Source organism: Podarcis vaucheri (genome assembly GCF_965113315.1).
Source record: "Podarcis vaucheri genome assembly, chromosome: 4".
In the NCBI taxonomy this organism is placed as follows: Eukaryota; Metazoa; Chordata; class Lepidosauria; order Squamata; family Lacertidae; genus Podarcis; species Podarcis vaucheri.
In genome coordinates, this window is record NC_138762.1 from 11,198,826 (window position 1) to 11,211,923 (window position 13,098).

At 48.7% G+C, this 13,098-nt stretch overlaps 1 protein-coding gene across 1 annotated transcript; it reads right to left on the reverse strand.

Annotated features, from left to right (window-relative positions):
• Window positions 1-5,051: 5,051 nt before the first annotated feature.
• On the reverse strand, window positions 5,052-10,352 carry LOC309530542 (uncharacterized protein). The gene is made up of 2 exons (XM_082219574.1): window positions 10,067-10,352; window positions 5,052-6,101 (listed from the first exon to the last, which is right to left on the reverse strand). Exon 2 carries the CDS (start codon window positions 6,052-6,054, stop codon window positions 5,161-5,163), a length of 894 nt encoding a protein of 297 aa, XP_082075700.1. The 5' UTR covers window positions 6,055-6,101; window positions 10,067-10,352; the 3' UTR covers window positions 5,052-5,160.
• Window positions 10,353-13,098: the final 2,746 nt, after the last annotated feature.

The window sequence follows — 13,098 nt, forward strand, 5'->3', positions numbered from 1 at the left end:
TGTATACTCCGAGGAGTATATAGTCCACTCACCTGTGTCCAGCAGCAGAGATGCTTCTTTATGCCTCCAGGGACAAAATGTAGTCTCTGGTAGCAGTTGGTCTTTACTGGAAAGACTGGGGAGTGTATCCCTTTCCTGATGCAAGAGGTCTCTACATCTGAGGGTCGCTGGTCCAGAGCCATGACAGAAGGTGCTGCTGGGAGACGGCTGGTCCACCCAGCAAGCTTTAGCTTGTGATGTCCTCCATGTTTCCATCCTGCCTCCCCATACTTTTTGAGATCCGTTATGAAATCACTGGGTGCGATCATCTGGACCCTTGGGTCAAGGCACCCTCAGGCCATTCCTATCTTCCGATCCCAGAGAGGGCCAGTCCGGTGAAGGTGGAAGCGCTGTTGACCAGAGCGATGTTCCACAGCCAGTTCCAGGAGGTCTGGCTAGCCAAGGAGACAGGATGTGCCCCAAGGCCACCAGAGCACATAGTTGCAAGTCCTAGCTCTTGCTGGGGAAGTTTGAGGCTCGGTTGGGTTGCGGCCATTACATGGATGCACCTCTCAGACTAAAATAACAACGCTAACTTGAACTAACTCTATACGGTCCATAAGATCATTTATGCAGGCTATAATCCATACCTCAAAAGGCTTGATCTCCAGGTATTGCAAAGGGCATAGCAACCAAGATGAGTCTCCTGAGCCAATCAGAAGGCTTTGAGGCTGGAAACTTCTGGAACCTTGGCGTACATGCATTCCCACACAGCTGAAACCATTTCCCATTTAGCAGGCCTCATTCCTGGCCTTGAAACAGAGTACAGCTAGATAACGCAATGACTCATCCCGATAAAATTGTTTTGAATGCCAAAAAGCAGTTTCTTTACCCAGAGGCCTAAGCAAGGAAGCCCTTTTTTTGCCACACTTTGTAGGGTTGCCGTATTTCAAACAGTGAAAATCCGGACCCTTTTTTTAGCAAAGTTGTTGAGCCTTTTTTGGTTTTGCCCAAAGTTGTTGAGCTTTTTTGGGCAAAATCACAAAAAACCCACCCCATTTTAAAGCTATTTTTATAGAAAATTGGCAGAAAAGGCACTGCCGACATAGGATACCATTTGTCCAGATTTTCCCGGACATTCAACCGATTTCTGCCCAAACACTGCTGCCGACTGCAGTATTCCAGGTATGTCCAGACATATGGCAAGCCTACACTTTTGCAGGTGGGGATGTGCTTTGAATAGATGGTGGGTGGCGCTGTGGGTTAAACCACTGACCCTAGGACTTGCCGATCAGAAGGTCGGCGGTTCGAATCCCCGCGATGGGGTGAGCTCCCGCTGCTCGGTCCCTGCTCCTGCCAACCTAGCAGTTCAAAAGCACGTCAAAGTGCAAGTAGATAAATAGGTACCGCTCCGGCGGGAAGGTAAACGGCATTTCCGTGCGCTGCTCTGGTTCGCCGGAAGAGGCTTAGTCCTGCTGGCCACATGACCCGGAAGCTGTACGCCGGCTCCCTCAGCCAGTAAAGCGAGATGAGAGCCGCAACCCCAGAGTCGGCCATGACTGGACCTAATGGTTAGGGGTCCCTTTACCTTTACCTTTACACTGACTGGCAGTAGCTCACCAGGGTTCCAGGCGGCAAGTCTTTTGAGACGCTAGGAATTGAACCTGCGGCCTTCTACATTAAAGAACAAGTGCCCTTCCACTGATCTAGGGGTCTTCCCCAAAGGAACGTGAAAGAGCATGCTCTACAGCGAGGGGGAAAAGTATTTGATCCCCTGCTAAATTTGCCCGTTTGCCCTCTGACGAAGAAATGACCAGTCCATAATTTTAATGGTAAGTTTATTGTAGCTGTGAGAGACAGAATAACTGTTCGAAGGTTATTCTGAAGGTTCGAGTACCTACACATCAGCCTCGAAATCTTACTGACTTGGAGAGGATCTGCAAAGAGGAGTGGGACAAAATACCTCCTGAGATGTGTGCAGACCTGGTGGCCACCTACCAGAAACGTCTGACCTCCGTAATTGCCAAGAAGGGTTTTGCCACCAAGTACTAAGTCATCTTTTGCAAATACTTATTTCACTCCTTATAATGCACATCCATCTCTGACTTTTGTCTTCTGTGTTTCTGGGGGTTTTCCAGTGTGGTGTAGTGGTTAAGAGCGGTAGTCTCGTAATCTGGGGAACCGGGTTTGATTCCCCGCTCCTCCACATGCAGCTGCTGGGTGACCTTGGGCCAGTCACACTTCTCTGAAGTCTTTCAGCCCCACTCACCTCACAGAGTGTTTGTTGTGGGGGAGGAAGGAAAATGAGATTATTGGCTGCTTTGAGACTCCTTAAAGGAAGTGAAAGGCGGGATATCAAATCCAAACTCTTCTTCTTCTTCTTCTTCCTGTTGTTAGTCTGTCTCTCACAGCTGCAATAAACCTACCATTAAAATTATGGACTGGTCATTTCTTCGTCAGAGGGCAAACGGGCAAATTTTGCAGGGGATCAAATACCTTCCCCCTCACTGTATATCCTCAGTCTTGGCATCTGCCATGCCAGGGAAAGACACTCTATTCCTTTCCTCCTTTCCCCAGAAACAAGGAGTCTTCCATCATAGGTTTTTCTCCACCTGTAATCGGAAGTGGTACAGTCCTGACCCATATTTACCAGCTCATCAACTGGTATCTCTGTTGTATTTGAAAATAATTCATGTGTGACGTGTGTGTGTGTGTGTGTGTGTGTGTGTGTGTGTGTGTGTACGGACACACTTAAACATCATGTTTATGTATGCAATTGTTTAAAAATGTTTTTATTATATTGTGAACCACTTCAGGATTTCTCACGGGAAGCAATTCATAATGGAAAGAAATCATCGCTATTGATAATAATGATAGTAATAGCCATTTAGCATTCGTGGGAAGTTCTGAGAGACTGTTTCAAAGACAAGAGATGTTGTGCATAAGGTATATCAGTTCAAAATGTTCCCTTGCTCCTCCCTCACACTGCAAAAAGAAAACTCAATAATGCAAATTAACATATGCAAATCAGATTAGATGTTTAAAGCATAGACTGTTTTTAAAAGCAAATAAACACAACCTGAGCATGGTGGATGAAAACCATCTAGCTACAGCCTCCAGAGGGTGCAACAGAATATGTTTAAAATTAAGTCTGCACTTTCTCAATATACTCCACATGGGGGAGCTCCCATAATGCTTGGTCATGAATGTTCAGAAGCATAAACTGCCAATTCTCAACCGTCTATTTAGCCTGTGGAAAGTGTTGACACAGAGTTTTTGTTTTGTCTCAGCCAACCACAAGGCAACCCCCACAAAGATGGAGTAATTGCTCATGGGTGACGGTAGGATTTGAACCCAAGCCAAAAGCCATCTTCAAATCTTTCAAGGGCTGCCACATGGAAGAGGCAGCGAGCTTGTTTTTCCCTGCTCAGGAAAGTAGGACCCGATCCAATGGCTTAAAGTTACAAGAAAGGAGATTCTGACTAAACATCAGAAAAAGCTGACAGTAAGAGCTTTTGACAGTGGAACAGTCTCCCTTGGGAGGTGATGGACTCTCTTTTCATAGGAAGTTTTTAAGTGGAGGTTGGATGGCCATCTGTCCTGGATGCTTTAGTTGACATTTCTGCATTGCAGGGGGTTGGACTAGATGACCCTTAGGACCCCTTCCCACTGTACAATTCTATAGTTATATGGACTGAACGATAGAATGGGAATTGGGCTCACTATGTTATGGGCCTCCGGAACAAGACATCTTTTGCATGTTACAGAGCAGAGAGTCAGGCAGACACAGAGAGGGTCCCTTGGCGCTTGCTGTAGACCAGTGGCATAGCGTGGGGGGTGCAGGGGGGGCTAGCCGCACCGGGCACAACATCTGGGGGTTAGGGTTAGGGGGCGCAAATCCACAGGTTAGGGGGCGCAAATAACTTGCCTTGCCCCGGGTGCTGACAACCCACGCTATGCCACTGCTGTAGACAGAGGAAGGGGCCTGACGAAGAGGGATGGGGAGCGAAGGGGGAGTTGCAAGCCAGCATGAGCAACCACTTCACCTAGACAAGAGCAACCCTCGGTAATCTCTGCGTTTTATTCTGCTTCCTTAATAAAGAAACTACCGTATTTTTTGCTCCACAAGGCGCACCGGACCATAAGGCGCACCTAGTTTTTAGAGGGAGAAATCAAGAAAAAAAATATTATCCCCCCCCCCAGCCCCAAAGAGCAGCGGACAGGCTGTATGCAGCCTGTCCGCTTCTCCCAGAGCTTCTCGGGGCTGCCAGGGGAAGGCCGGGTTTCCCCCCTCCCAGCCCCATTGAGCAAAGAAGCCAAGACAGCAAGCAGGATCCATCCTGCTGGCTGTCTTGTCTTCCTCTTTAGCGGCCGGGAGAGCTAGGGCAATTCCCCCACCTCCCGCAAAAGCGCACAGGAGCTGTGCACCCTTTAAGGAGCGTGTGGCTCCTGCGGGCTTTTCTACGAGGAGGGAGAAGGGACTGACTGGCTGCATTAGTCCCTTTTCCCTCCTGGGGAAAAGCCCGCAAGAGTCGCACGGAGCTTGTGTGTGGCTCTTTGGGGGCTTTTCCTGCCTGCCTCCCCCCTGCATTCGCTCCATAAGACACCACACATTTCCCCTTACTTTTTAGGAGGGGAAAAGTGCATCTTATGGAGTGAAAAATACGGTAGCTGCAAGTTAGCCAGAGTTTCACTTTCTTTCTCTGATCTGCAAATAACCTGTTCTCCTTGTCGGCTGCCTGACAGCTGCTCAGCCTCCCCACCAAACAGCTGAGACGTGTGGTAGCGCAGCAGCAGCAGCAGCAGCTACTTTCCTGCTTGTCCTCCAGCCTCCAGCCAGCCCCAGGGCTTCAACCCTACTTTGAATTTTGGTCTGGATTTCAAATTTTGGTCTGGGTGGGAAAGAGAGTGGCAGAGAGGGGGATTGAAGGGGGTTTAGAGAGGGATTCCCCAATTATGCAATTTTCACTTATGCAGGCAGGGTACCGGAATGTTAGTGGGTGGGGGGGCACACCTGTGCTGAATATTCTGGCAAGATCAAGTGGAATCAGATGGAAATTTAGGCTGGGGCGTTTCTTAAGTGGGGGAGGGAGTCCTTTTAATTTTTGAAGGCACACGGTTTTGATACAAGAATGTGCGGCCAGCTCCGCCGGGTTTGCTTCCCGCGCCACGGCGCCCGTCTCAAAAGGGCAGCAAGCCATTCGACCTCCTCATGGGATGCGGAGAGAGGACTTCCGCCAGCAGGCGCAGGCGGTCCGTGAACAGCAGAGCTTGGCTTCCGGATTCCAGGTCCTGGTTGAAGACGAAGAGGTAGACTTTGGCCAAGACGCTCAGGAAGCCTAGGCAGACGGCCACCGCCAGAAACATCCACACAACTTTGGACAACAGCAGGAGGAGGCTGCTCTGCATGGCCAAGGAATCCTGGACCAGCTTGGCTTGGACCATCTCGTGCAGCAGAGACGGGACCTTGAGGCTCTCGTCCTTCTCCAGCCTCATGAAGGACGCCTCTTCCAGCTGGTCCTTCAGGCAGAGGATCTCGTTCTCCTGGACCTCACGGATCTGCTCAAGCTCATCCAAGGTGCGCTGGAGCTCGGCGGCTTCACTCTGCTCCTCGCCGAATCTCTGCTCGGCCGTCTCGATCTTTGACTCCAGCTGCTTGAAGTAGCTCACAATGTGCTCCATCACCTGCTTCATGCGACAGATGTCCTGGTCTTGCGTTGCCTTGTAATCCTGGAAGAGAACGATGTGGCCGGACACCTTTTGTATTTCGGTCCTCAGCATCTTGTTGGTGCCTTTCAAGGCCATGTTCTGGGATTCCATCTGCGCGATCGTCTCCTCCAGCTTCCTCAGAACTCCCTGGAGCTCCTCTTCTTCCTTTTCGAAGTCCTCCGCCATGGCTTTGAAACACTCGATCTTGGCTTCCAGGCTCCGGTTCTGCTCTTTGACGCTCCTGTTCTCCGTCAGGATCTCCTGCTTCTCAGCGTCAAGGTTGGCGGCCGTCTCTCTCAGGTCCCAGATCTGGTTTTTCAAATTCCCGTTGGCATCTGTCAGGTGGCACAGCGCAGACTTGTCCATGGTGCAACAGGGCTTGGCTTCTGAGAGGAACAAAGGGGCTGTGGGCTCTGCAGAGATGAAAAAGACAACGTGGGAATAAACTGTTAGGATATTTCCGTTCCACCTTAAAAGGTAGCAGGATGTTTGTGTCACAGCCTGCGTATTTCCTGTTTTCACAGGATGTTTCTGTTGTGTCTTTGCTTTTGTTTCTCTCTCTGTGCTGGAGACACTGACGCAGGCAGTCATGTCTTTCTTTGTTCTGATCAACGCTGAATAAAACTTGTAAATAATGCTCTCCTGCGTGCAACTTCTGCTGTGAATTATCTGCTGTTAGAGTGTGCATGAGCTCTAGAATGTGGCAAGCTTTTTTCTAGAAACTCATGTCGCTAATTGCTGATACTGCGTGCCTACAGGAGATCGATGGATCATCCGGCAGACGGCTTGGGGCCATGATGGACTTTATCTCCCTGGCAGTATCCCAACATAAACAACGTCTCATCTTTCTTGGCCTCTCAATATCTCAAGGGCTGTGTGACGTTAGCATATGAGAGTGCTGGAGGTGAAATAGTTACCCAATCAGAACCCGGGGGTGGAGTCAGAGGGACTATAAAACCAGCTCTGGGAGGGGCAAAGGGTGGAGTTCGTTGGGAGTTGGTGGTTGGTTGGAGTGGGAGTGAATTGGGATAGAGTATGTGGGGAGGTTGAGTTAGTGTAGCGAAATAAGCTGAGTCAGGAACAGTTAGGAGCTAGGAAGACAAGTCAATATCTGAGAGGTGGTTTAGTGAGTGAGAGCAGGTAGCGGAAAAGTTATAGGTCTGGATAGGCACCCCATGATTGTAATTGACCAATACCGTTTATGAAACCACACGCTTGTTAAACTGCAATAAATAAACTGAAGTTTATGTTCCAATTTAAACCCTGACTGGACTCAGTATTGTACCAGGTAGGGCCTGGGTGGTGGCAGCGAGAAATAAAGTGGTGGCACAGGGATCAATAGACGGTGAAACGTCCGGGGACCCTGTGTGATCACCACAGGCTGTCACATGGAAGGGGGAGCAAACTGCTCCCTCTTCTCTCGCTCTGGACCCGAACCAATGGCTTCAAGCTACAAGAAAAGAGAGCACGACTCAACTTCACAAAGAACTCTCTGACAGTAAGAGCTATTCTAACAGCAGAACTGTAGATGCTTTAGTTGAGACGTCTGCATTGCAGGGGGCTACATGATCCTTGGGCCACTTCCAACTCTACAATTCTATGATGGCATGATACTAGGATCTCTGCTATGCTATTTGAATGGCGTAGGGATGCGGGTGGCGCTATGGTCTAAACCACAGAGCCTCTTGGGCTTGCCGATCAGAAGGTCGCGGTTCGAATCCCCACGACAAAGTGAGCTCCTGTTGCTCTGTTCCAGCTCCTGCCAACCTAGCAGTTTGAAAGCACGCCAGTGCAAGTAGATAAATAGGTATCACTGTGGCGGGAAGTAAACGGAGTTTCCGTGCGCTCTGGCTTCTGTCACGGTGTTCCATTACGCCAGAAGTGGTTTAGTTCTTCTGGCCTCATGACCTGGAAAGTTGTCTGTGGACAAACACTGGCTCCCTCAGCCTGAAAGCGAGATGAGCGCCGCAACCCCATAGTCTCCTTTGACTGGACTTAACAATGGAATGGCATTGTTTTATTGCATATTTTAATTATATTTTAATGCTTCTGTAATTTGCTTTTTTTACCTGTAGAGGATTATTTTGCAATTGTTTATTCACAACTTGGGACCAATTTACCTGCAAGATCGCCTTACCCAATACGTGTACGCCCACAAGCGCTTCTGTCTGTCTAATCATAGAATCATAGAATCATAGAGTTGGAAGAGACCACAAGGGCCATCGAGTCCAACCCCCTGCCAAGCAGGAAACACCATCAGAGCACTCCTGACATATGGTTGTCAAGCCTCTGCTTAAAGACCTCCAAAGTAGGAGACTCCACCACACTCCTTGGCAGCAAATTCCACTGTCGAACAGCTCTTACTGTCAGGAAGTTCTTCCTAATGTTTAGGTGGAATCTTCTTTCTTGTAGTTTGGATCCATTGCTCCGTGTCCGCTTCTCTGGAGCAGCAGAAAACAACCTTTCTCCCTCCTCTATGTGACATCCTTTTATATATTTGAACATGGCTATCATATCACCCCTTAACCTCCTCTTCTCCAGGCTAAACATGCCCAGCTCCCTTAGCCGTCCCTCATAAGGCATCGTTTCCAGGCCTTTGACCATTTTGGTTGCCCTCCTCTGGACACGTTCCAGTTTGTCAGTGTCCTTCTTGAACTGTGGTGCCCAGAACTGGACACAGTACTCCAGGTGAGGTCTGACCAGAGCAGAATACAGTGGCACTGGTGGCACTGTAGGACTGGTACTTTTGCAGACGCCACAAAACACTCGCTCCATGTTTGGAAGAAATCCATCTTTTTGCATGGCAACACCTAGCCTTTGGAATTCCCTTCCTATTGACATCAGACAAGCGCCTTCACTGTACTCTTTTCGGTGCCCGCTAAAGCCATTTTTGTTTAGACAAGCCTACCCAGCTATGTAGAATGTTGATGCATGTATTAATCTGTTTTTAGTTCATTGCTGGTTACATATTTTGAATGTTTTAAACAGCTGTTTCCCCCCCAATAATTTTAAAACCACGTTGACGCTGTTGGGTTATTTTTGTTTGTTTTTTTACAATCAAGCAGCGAATAAATTTTATGAAACGAATACAGTCATACCTCGAGTTGAATGTGCTTCAGGTTGAGCGCTTGTGGGTTGCGCTCCATGGCAACCCGGAAGTAACGGAGCGCGTTACTTCCTGGTTTCGCCACTCACCCATGCACAGATGCTCAAAATGATGTCACGTGCATGGGGGAAGCGGCAAAATGCGACCCGCAGACGTGCCTTACATTCTATTCAGGATGCAAACAGGGCTCCGGCACGGATCCTGTTCACATCCCGAGGTACCACTGAAACTGCAAAAGCATTTTACTTATTTAAGTCTAGATTATTTCTTTTGCAAAACAGTCATACCTCATGTTATTTCCGCTTCATGTTACGTTCTTTCAGGTTACGTCCCGCGGCGATCCGGAAGTGCCAGAAAGGGTTACTTCCGGGTTTCGTCACTCGTGCATGTGCAGAAGCGCAAAATGACATCATGCGCATGCGCAGAAGCACAAAATGACATCATGTGCAGAAGCGCAAAATGACATCACGCGCATGCGCAGAAGTGGCAAATCGTATCTCACGCATACACAGATGCGCCGCTGCAGGTTGCATTCCTTTCATGTTGCAAACGGGCCTCCGGAACGGATCCCATTCGCAACCAGAGGTACTACTGTATTGAGTTTCTTCTCTGTTTGTTAACAGGGCTGATTTCTGTATTGCTTGATACATTTTGTGAGCTGCTTTCTCACCCGCCCCCTTGTTTTGGATTTGAGAATAAGTGGGTGCCATTTGTAAGATGCTCTGGGCGCAGTGGAAATAAATTCAAGCAATCTCAAAATGGCAGGGCCATAGGTGCCAACTCCCGGGGGCCCTGGGTGTCTGAGCACCCACAAAATTTGTTAAGTTGTGGGTGAACATATCAGACGACACAGCGACTCTTCAAACAGCTCTTGTTTATTCACAGGCCAGAATAGAACTGAACTGAAGGGTTCAGCCAGCCTGCTTATATAGAGCTCCACTAGAACGCAACAGTAACCATTTTCTGTAACTATCCAATCACTGAACGTCACTTTCAATCCCTTATTTGCGTATTTGGGACTGAGTGAAAACTATCTACAGTATCCCCCTGCTGGCCCAGGGTGAGAACCTCAGCACATATCAAAACTTCCCGTGAAAGTGCCGGGCACCCACAAAGTTTGGTGCCGTGGCCATGCACTTTGCATGGCACCCACGCCCCGGGCACCTACGGTCGCGGGGCCAAGCTGGCACTCCTGGCCAGGGACTCTGATTGATTTTGTGTAGAAAAGGAGGCGATGAAATGAAAGCAGAAAGCCAAGCTTTGCCTACTCACCCAAGAGCCAGAGTTTTTGATAGGTTTTTGCCTACATGCTCTCCTGGAACTCAGCCCCAACCAATCCAAGGCTGGCTGCTGGAATCTGGCCTGCAGCTGATGTCACAATGCCCAGCCCTGAGATCATTCTCAGAGGGCGTGGAAAGGGAGCTGATGCAGAAAAGGCCTGGTGCTCAAAGAATTAAGAGGAGGACAAGCACCGACCCATTTTAACCACAGATTGAAAGACTCAAAATGTTCCGTCCGGCTTAGGCTTCACGGCTCACACGCTTCCACTCTTTTGGGTTAAAGGAGGGGAAGGAGGAGTTGGGCCACTGGGATAAACTGCCTTCATGTCCAATAATATTTTATTTATTTATTTATTTATTTATTTATACCCCCCATTTGGCTGGGATACCCCAGCCACTCTGGGCGGCTTCCAACAAAATATTAAAATACAGTAATGCATCAAACATTAAAAGCTTCCCTGAACAGGGCTGCCTTCAGATGTCTTCTAAAAGTTTGGTAGTTGTTGTTCTCTTTGACATCTGGTGGGAGGGCGTTCCACAGGGCGGGTGCCACCACCGAGAAGGCCCTCTGCCTGGTTCCCTGTAACTTGCTCTAGTCCAAAGCCCTAGTAATAAAACACAGGATTTAAATGATTGGGGCTTTTCCCCTGTGGTTTTGGCGGTTCTTATTTTTATCTGTAAGCTGCCCATCTTGAGTCCCCGTCAGGGAGAAAGGTGAGGTATAAATATAATAAGGCAGCAACAACAACAATAAACAACTCATTGCATTGCAGAGAGTTGGACTAGATGAATCTTGGGTCTCTTCCGACTCTATGTTCTTGTTGTTGTTGTTGTTACAGCTGCACACATCAGCAGCTACTCACTGCCTTTAAAAAGGCAGAATCATAGAATCATAGAGTTGGAAGAGACCACAAGGGCCATCGAGTCCAACCCCCTGCCAAGCAGGAAACACCATCAGAGCACTCCTGACATATGGTTGTCAAGCCTCTGCTTAAAGACCTCCAAAGTAGGAGACTCCACCACACTCCTTGGCAGCAAATTCCACTGTCAAACAGCTCTTACTGTCAGGAAGTTCTTCCTAATGTTTAGGTGGAATCTTCTTTCTTGTAGTTTGGATCCATTGCTCCATGTCCGCTTCTCTGGAGCAGCAGAAAACAACCTTTCTTCCTCTATGTGACATCCTTTTATATATTTGAACATGGCTATCATATCACCCCTTAACCTCCTCCAGGCTAAACATGCCCAGCTCCCTTAGCCGTCCCTCATAAGGCATCGTTTCCAGGCCTTTGACCATTTTGGTTGCCCTCCTCTGGACACGTTCCAGTTTGTCAGTGTCCTTCTTGAATTGTGGTGCCCAGAACTGGACACAGTACTCCAGGTGAGGTCTGACCAGAGCAGAATACAGTGGCACTATTAAATCCCTTGATCTAGATGCCATACTCCTATTGATGCAGCCCAGAATTGCATTGGCTTTTTTAGCTGCCGCGTCACACTGTTGGCTCATGTCAAGTTTGTGGTCAACCAAGACTCCTAGATCCTTTTCACATGTACTGCTCTCAAGCCAGGTGTCACCCATCTTGTATTTGTGCCTCTCATTTTTTTTGCCCAAGTGCAATACTTTACAATTCACAGAGGGGGGTATTTATCTCTGTGTCTGTCACTGCTAATTCTTTTTATTTGTTTTATTTATAATAATAATAATAATAATAATAATAATAATAATAATAATAATAATAATACCCCACCCTCCCTGGCCAGAGCTGGGCTCAGAGTGGCTAACACCAGTAAAATTAAAGTAAAAACATAACGGGGGGGGGGGGGACAACCAATTTAAAATACAGGTTAAAATGCAATTTAAAATGCAACCTCATTTTAAAAGTAGCCCATAGATCAAAACCATAAGGGGAGGGAAACATAAGGGTCAGACTGAGTCCAAACCAAAGGCCCTGCGGAAAGATGTCAAGTCCCGCAGGGCCCTGGTCTCTTGTGACAGAGCGTTCCACCAAGTCGGGGCCAGTACTGAAAAGGCCCTGGCCCTAGTTGAGACCAATCTAACCACCTTGCGACCTGGGACCTCCAAAATGATGTCATTTATGGACCTTAAGGTCCTCCGCGGGACATACCAGGAGAGGCGATCCCGTAGGTACGAGGGTCCTAGGCCGCGTAGGGCTTTAAAGGTCAAAACCAGCACCTTAAACCTGACCTGCATTCAACTCCCACCTTTTTTCTCTAATGAGCTTAAGGGGGGCTCCGTTGTTTTCTCCCCCTCCTCATTTAACCCCCCACAACACCGCTGCAAGGTAGGTTAGGTTGTGTAATAGATATGAGTTACTCGTGCGTAAACTGGTGCCTTTCTCGGTTAATTTGCCTTGTTAAACCTTTCTGACTGCACAGCCCCTTCTCATCGTGGCTGCCTCAGTCACTGGCAGAATCCGTAAGTGGGCGTTTCTTGAACCTCTTCCAACATAAAAGTTGTTTGACCCCCAGTCTCCTCCTCCTCTCACTGTGCGGGAGTCTCCTGCGCAGGGAAGGCGTGGGCAGCGGAGGACCTGGGCTCTCCTCACTGATGTCCAGTGAAGAGTCCTGGAGCCCTCTCTCCGATTCCCCCGTCTGCCTCCCTTTATCCCTGGTGTTGCGCTGATTGGCTTCCCCCTCTACTGAGCTGTTTCTCCCCCTGCTGCTGGGTCCTTCGCCAGCATCATCTGGGAGCCTCCCCTTCGCCTCTCCCTCCGATGTCAGTTCCCTGACAGGTTGAGAGGCAGTGAGCGGTCCACACAGTCACCCAGCGAGCTTCATGACCGAGTGGGGATTTGAACCCTCGTCTCCCAGGTCCTAGTCTGATGCTCTAACCACTACACCACATTGCCTCTGGTCCTGTTGTGAGCTTCTCAAGAGGCATCTGTCTGACTTGACCACCGCTGGTCCACCTGAATCCTTTTATCGCAGCCTGTTTCCAGAGGAGAACTGCCATTTGTCCCCCCTGTTGAAGGCCTGACTGAACTCGACCAGAAGTCCGGCATTGAG

Excerpts from the sequence above, each read along its gene's own strand:
- LOC309530542 (XM_082219574.1), bottom strand. The coding sequence starts at position 6,054 with ATGGACAAGTCTGCGCTGTGCCACCTGACAGATGCCAACGGGAATTTG.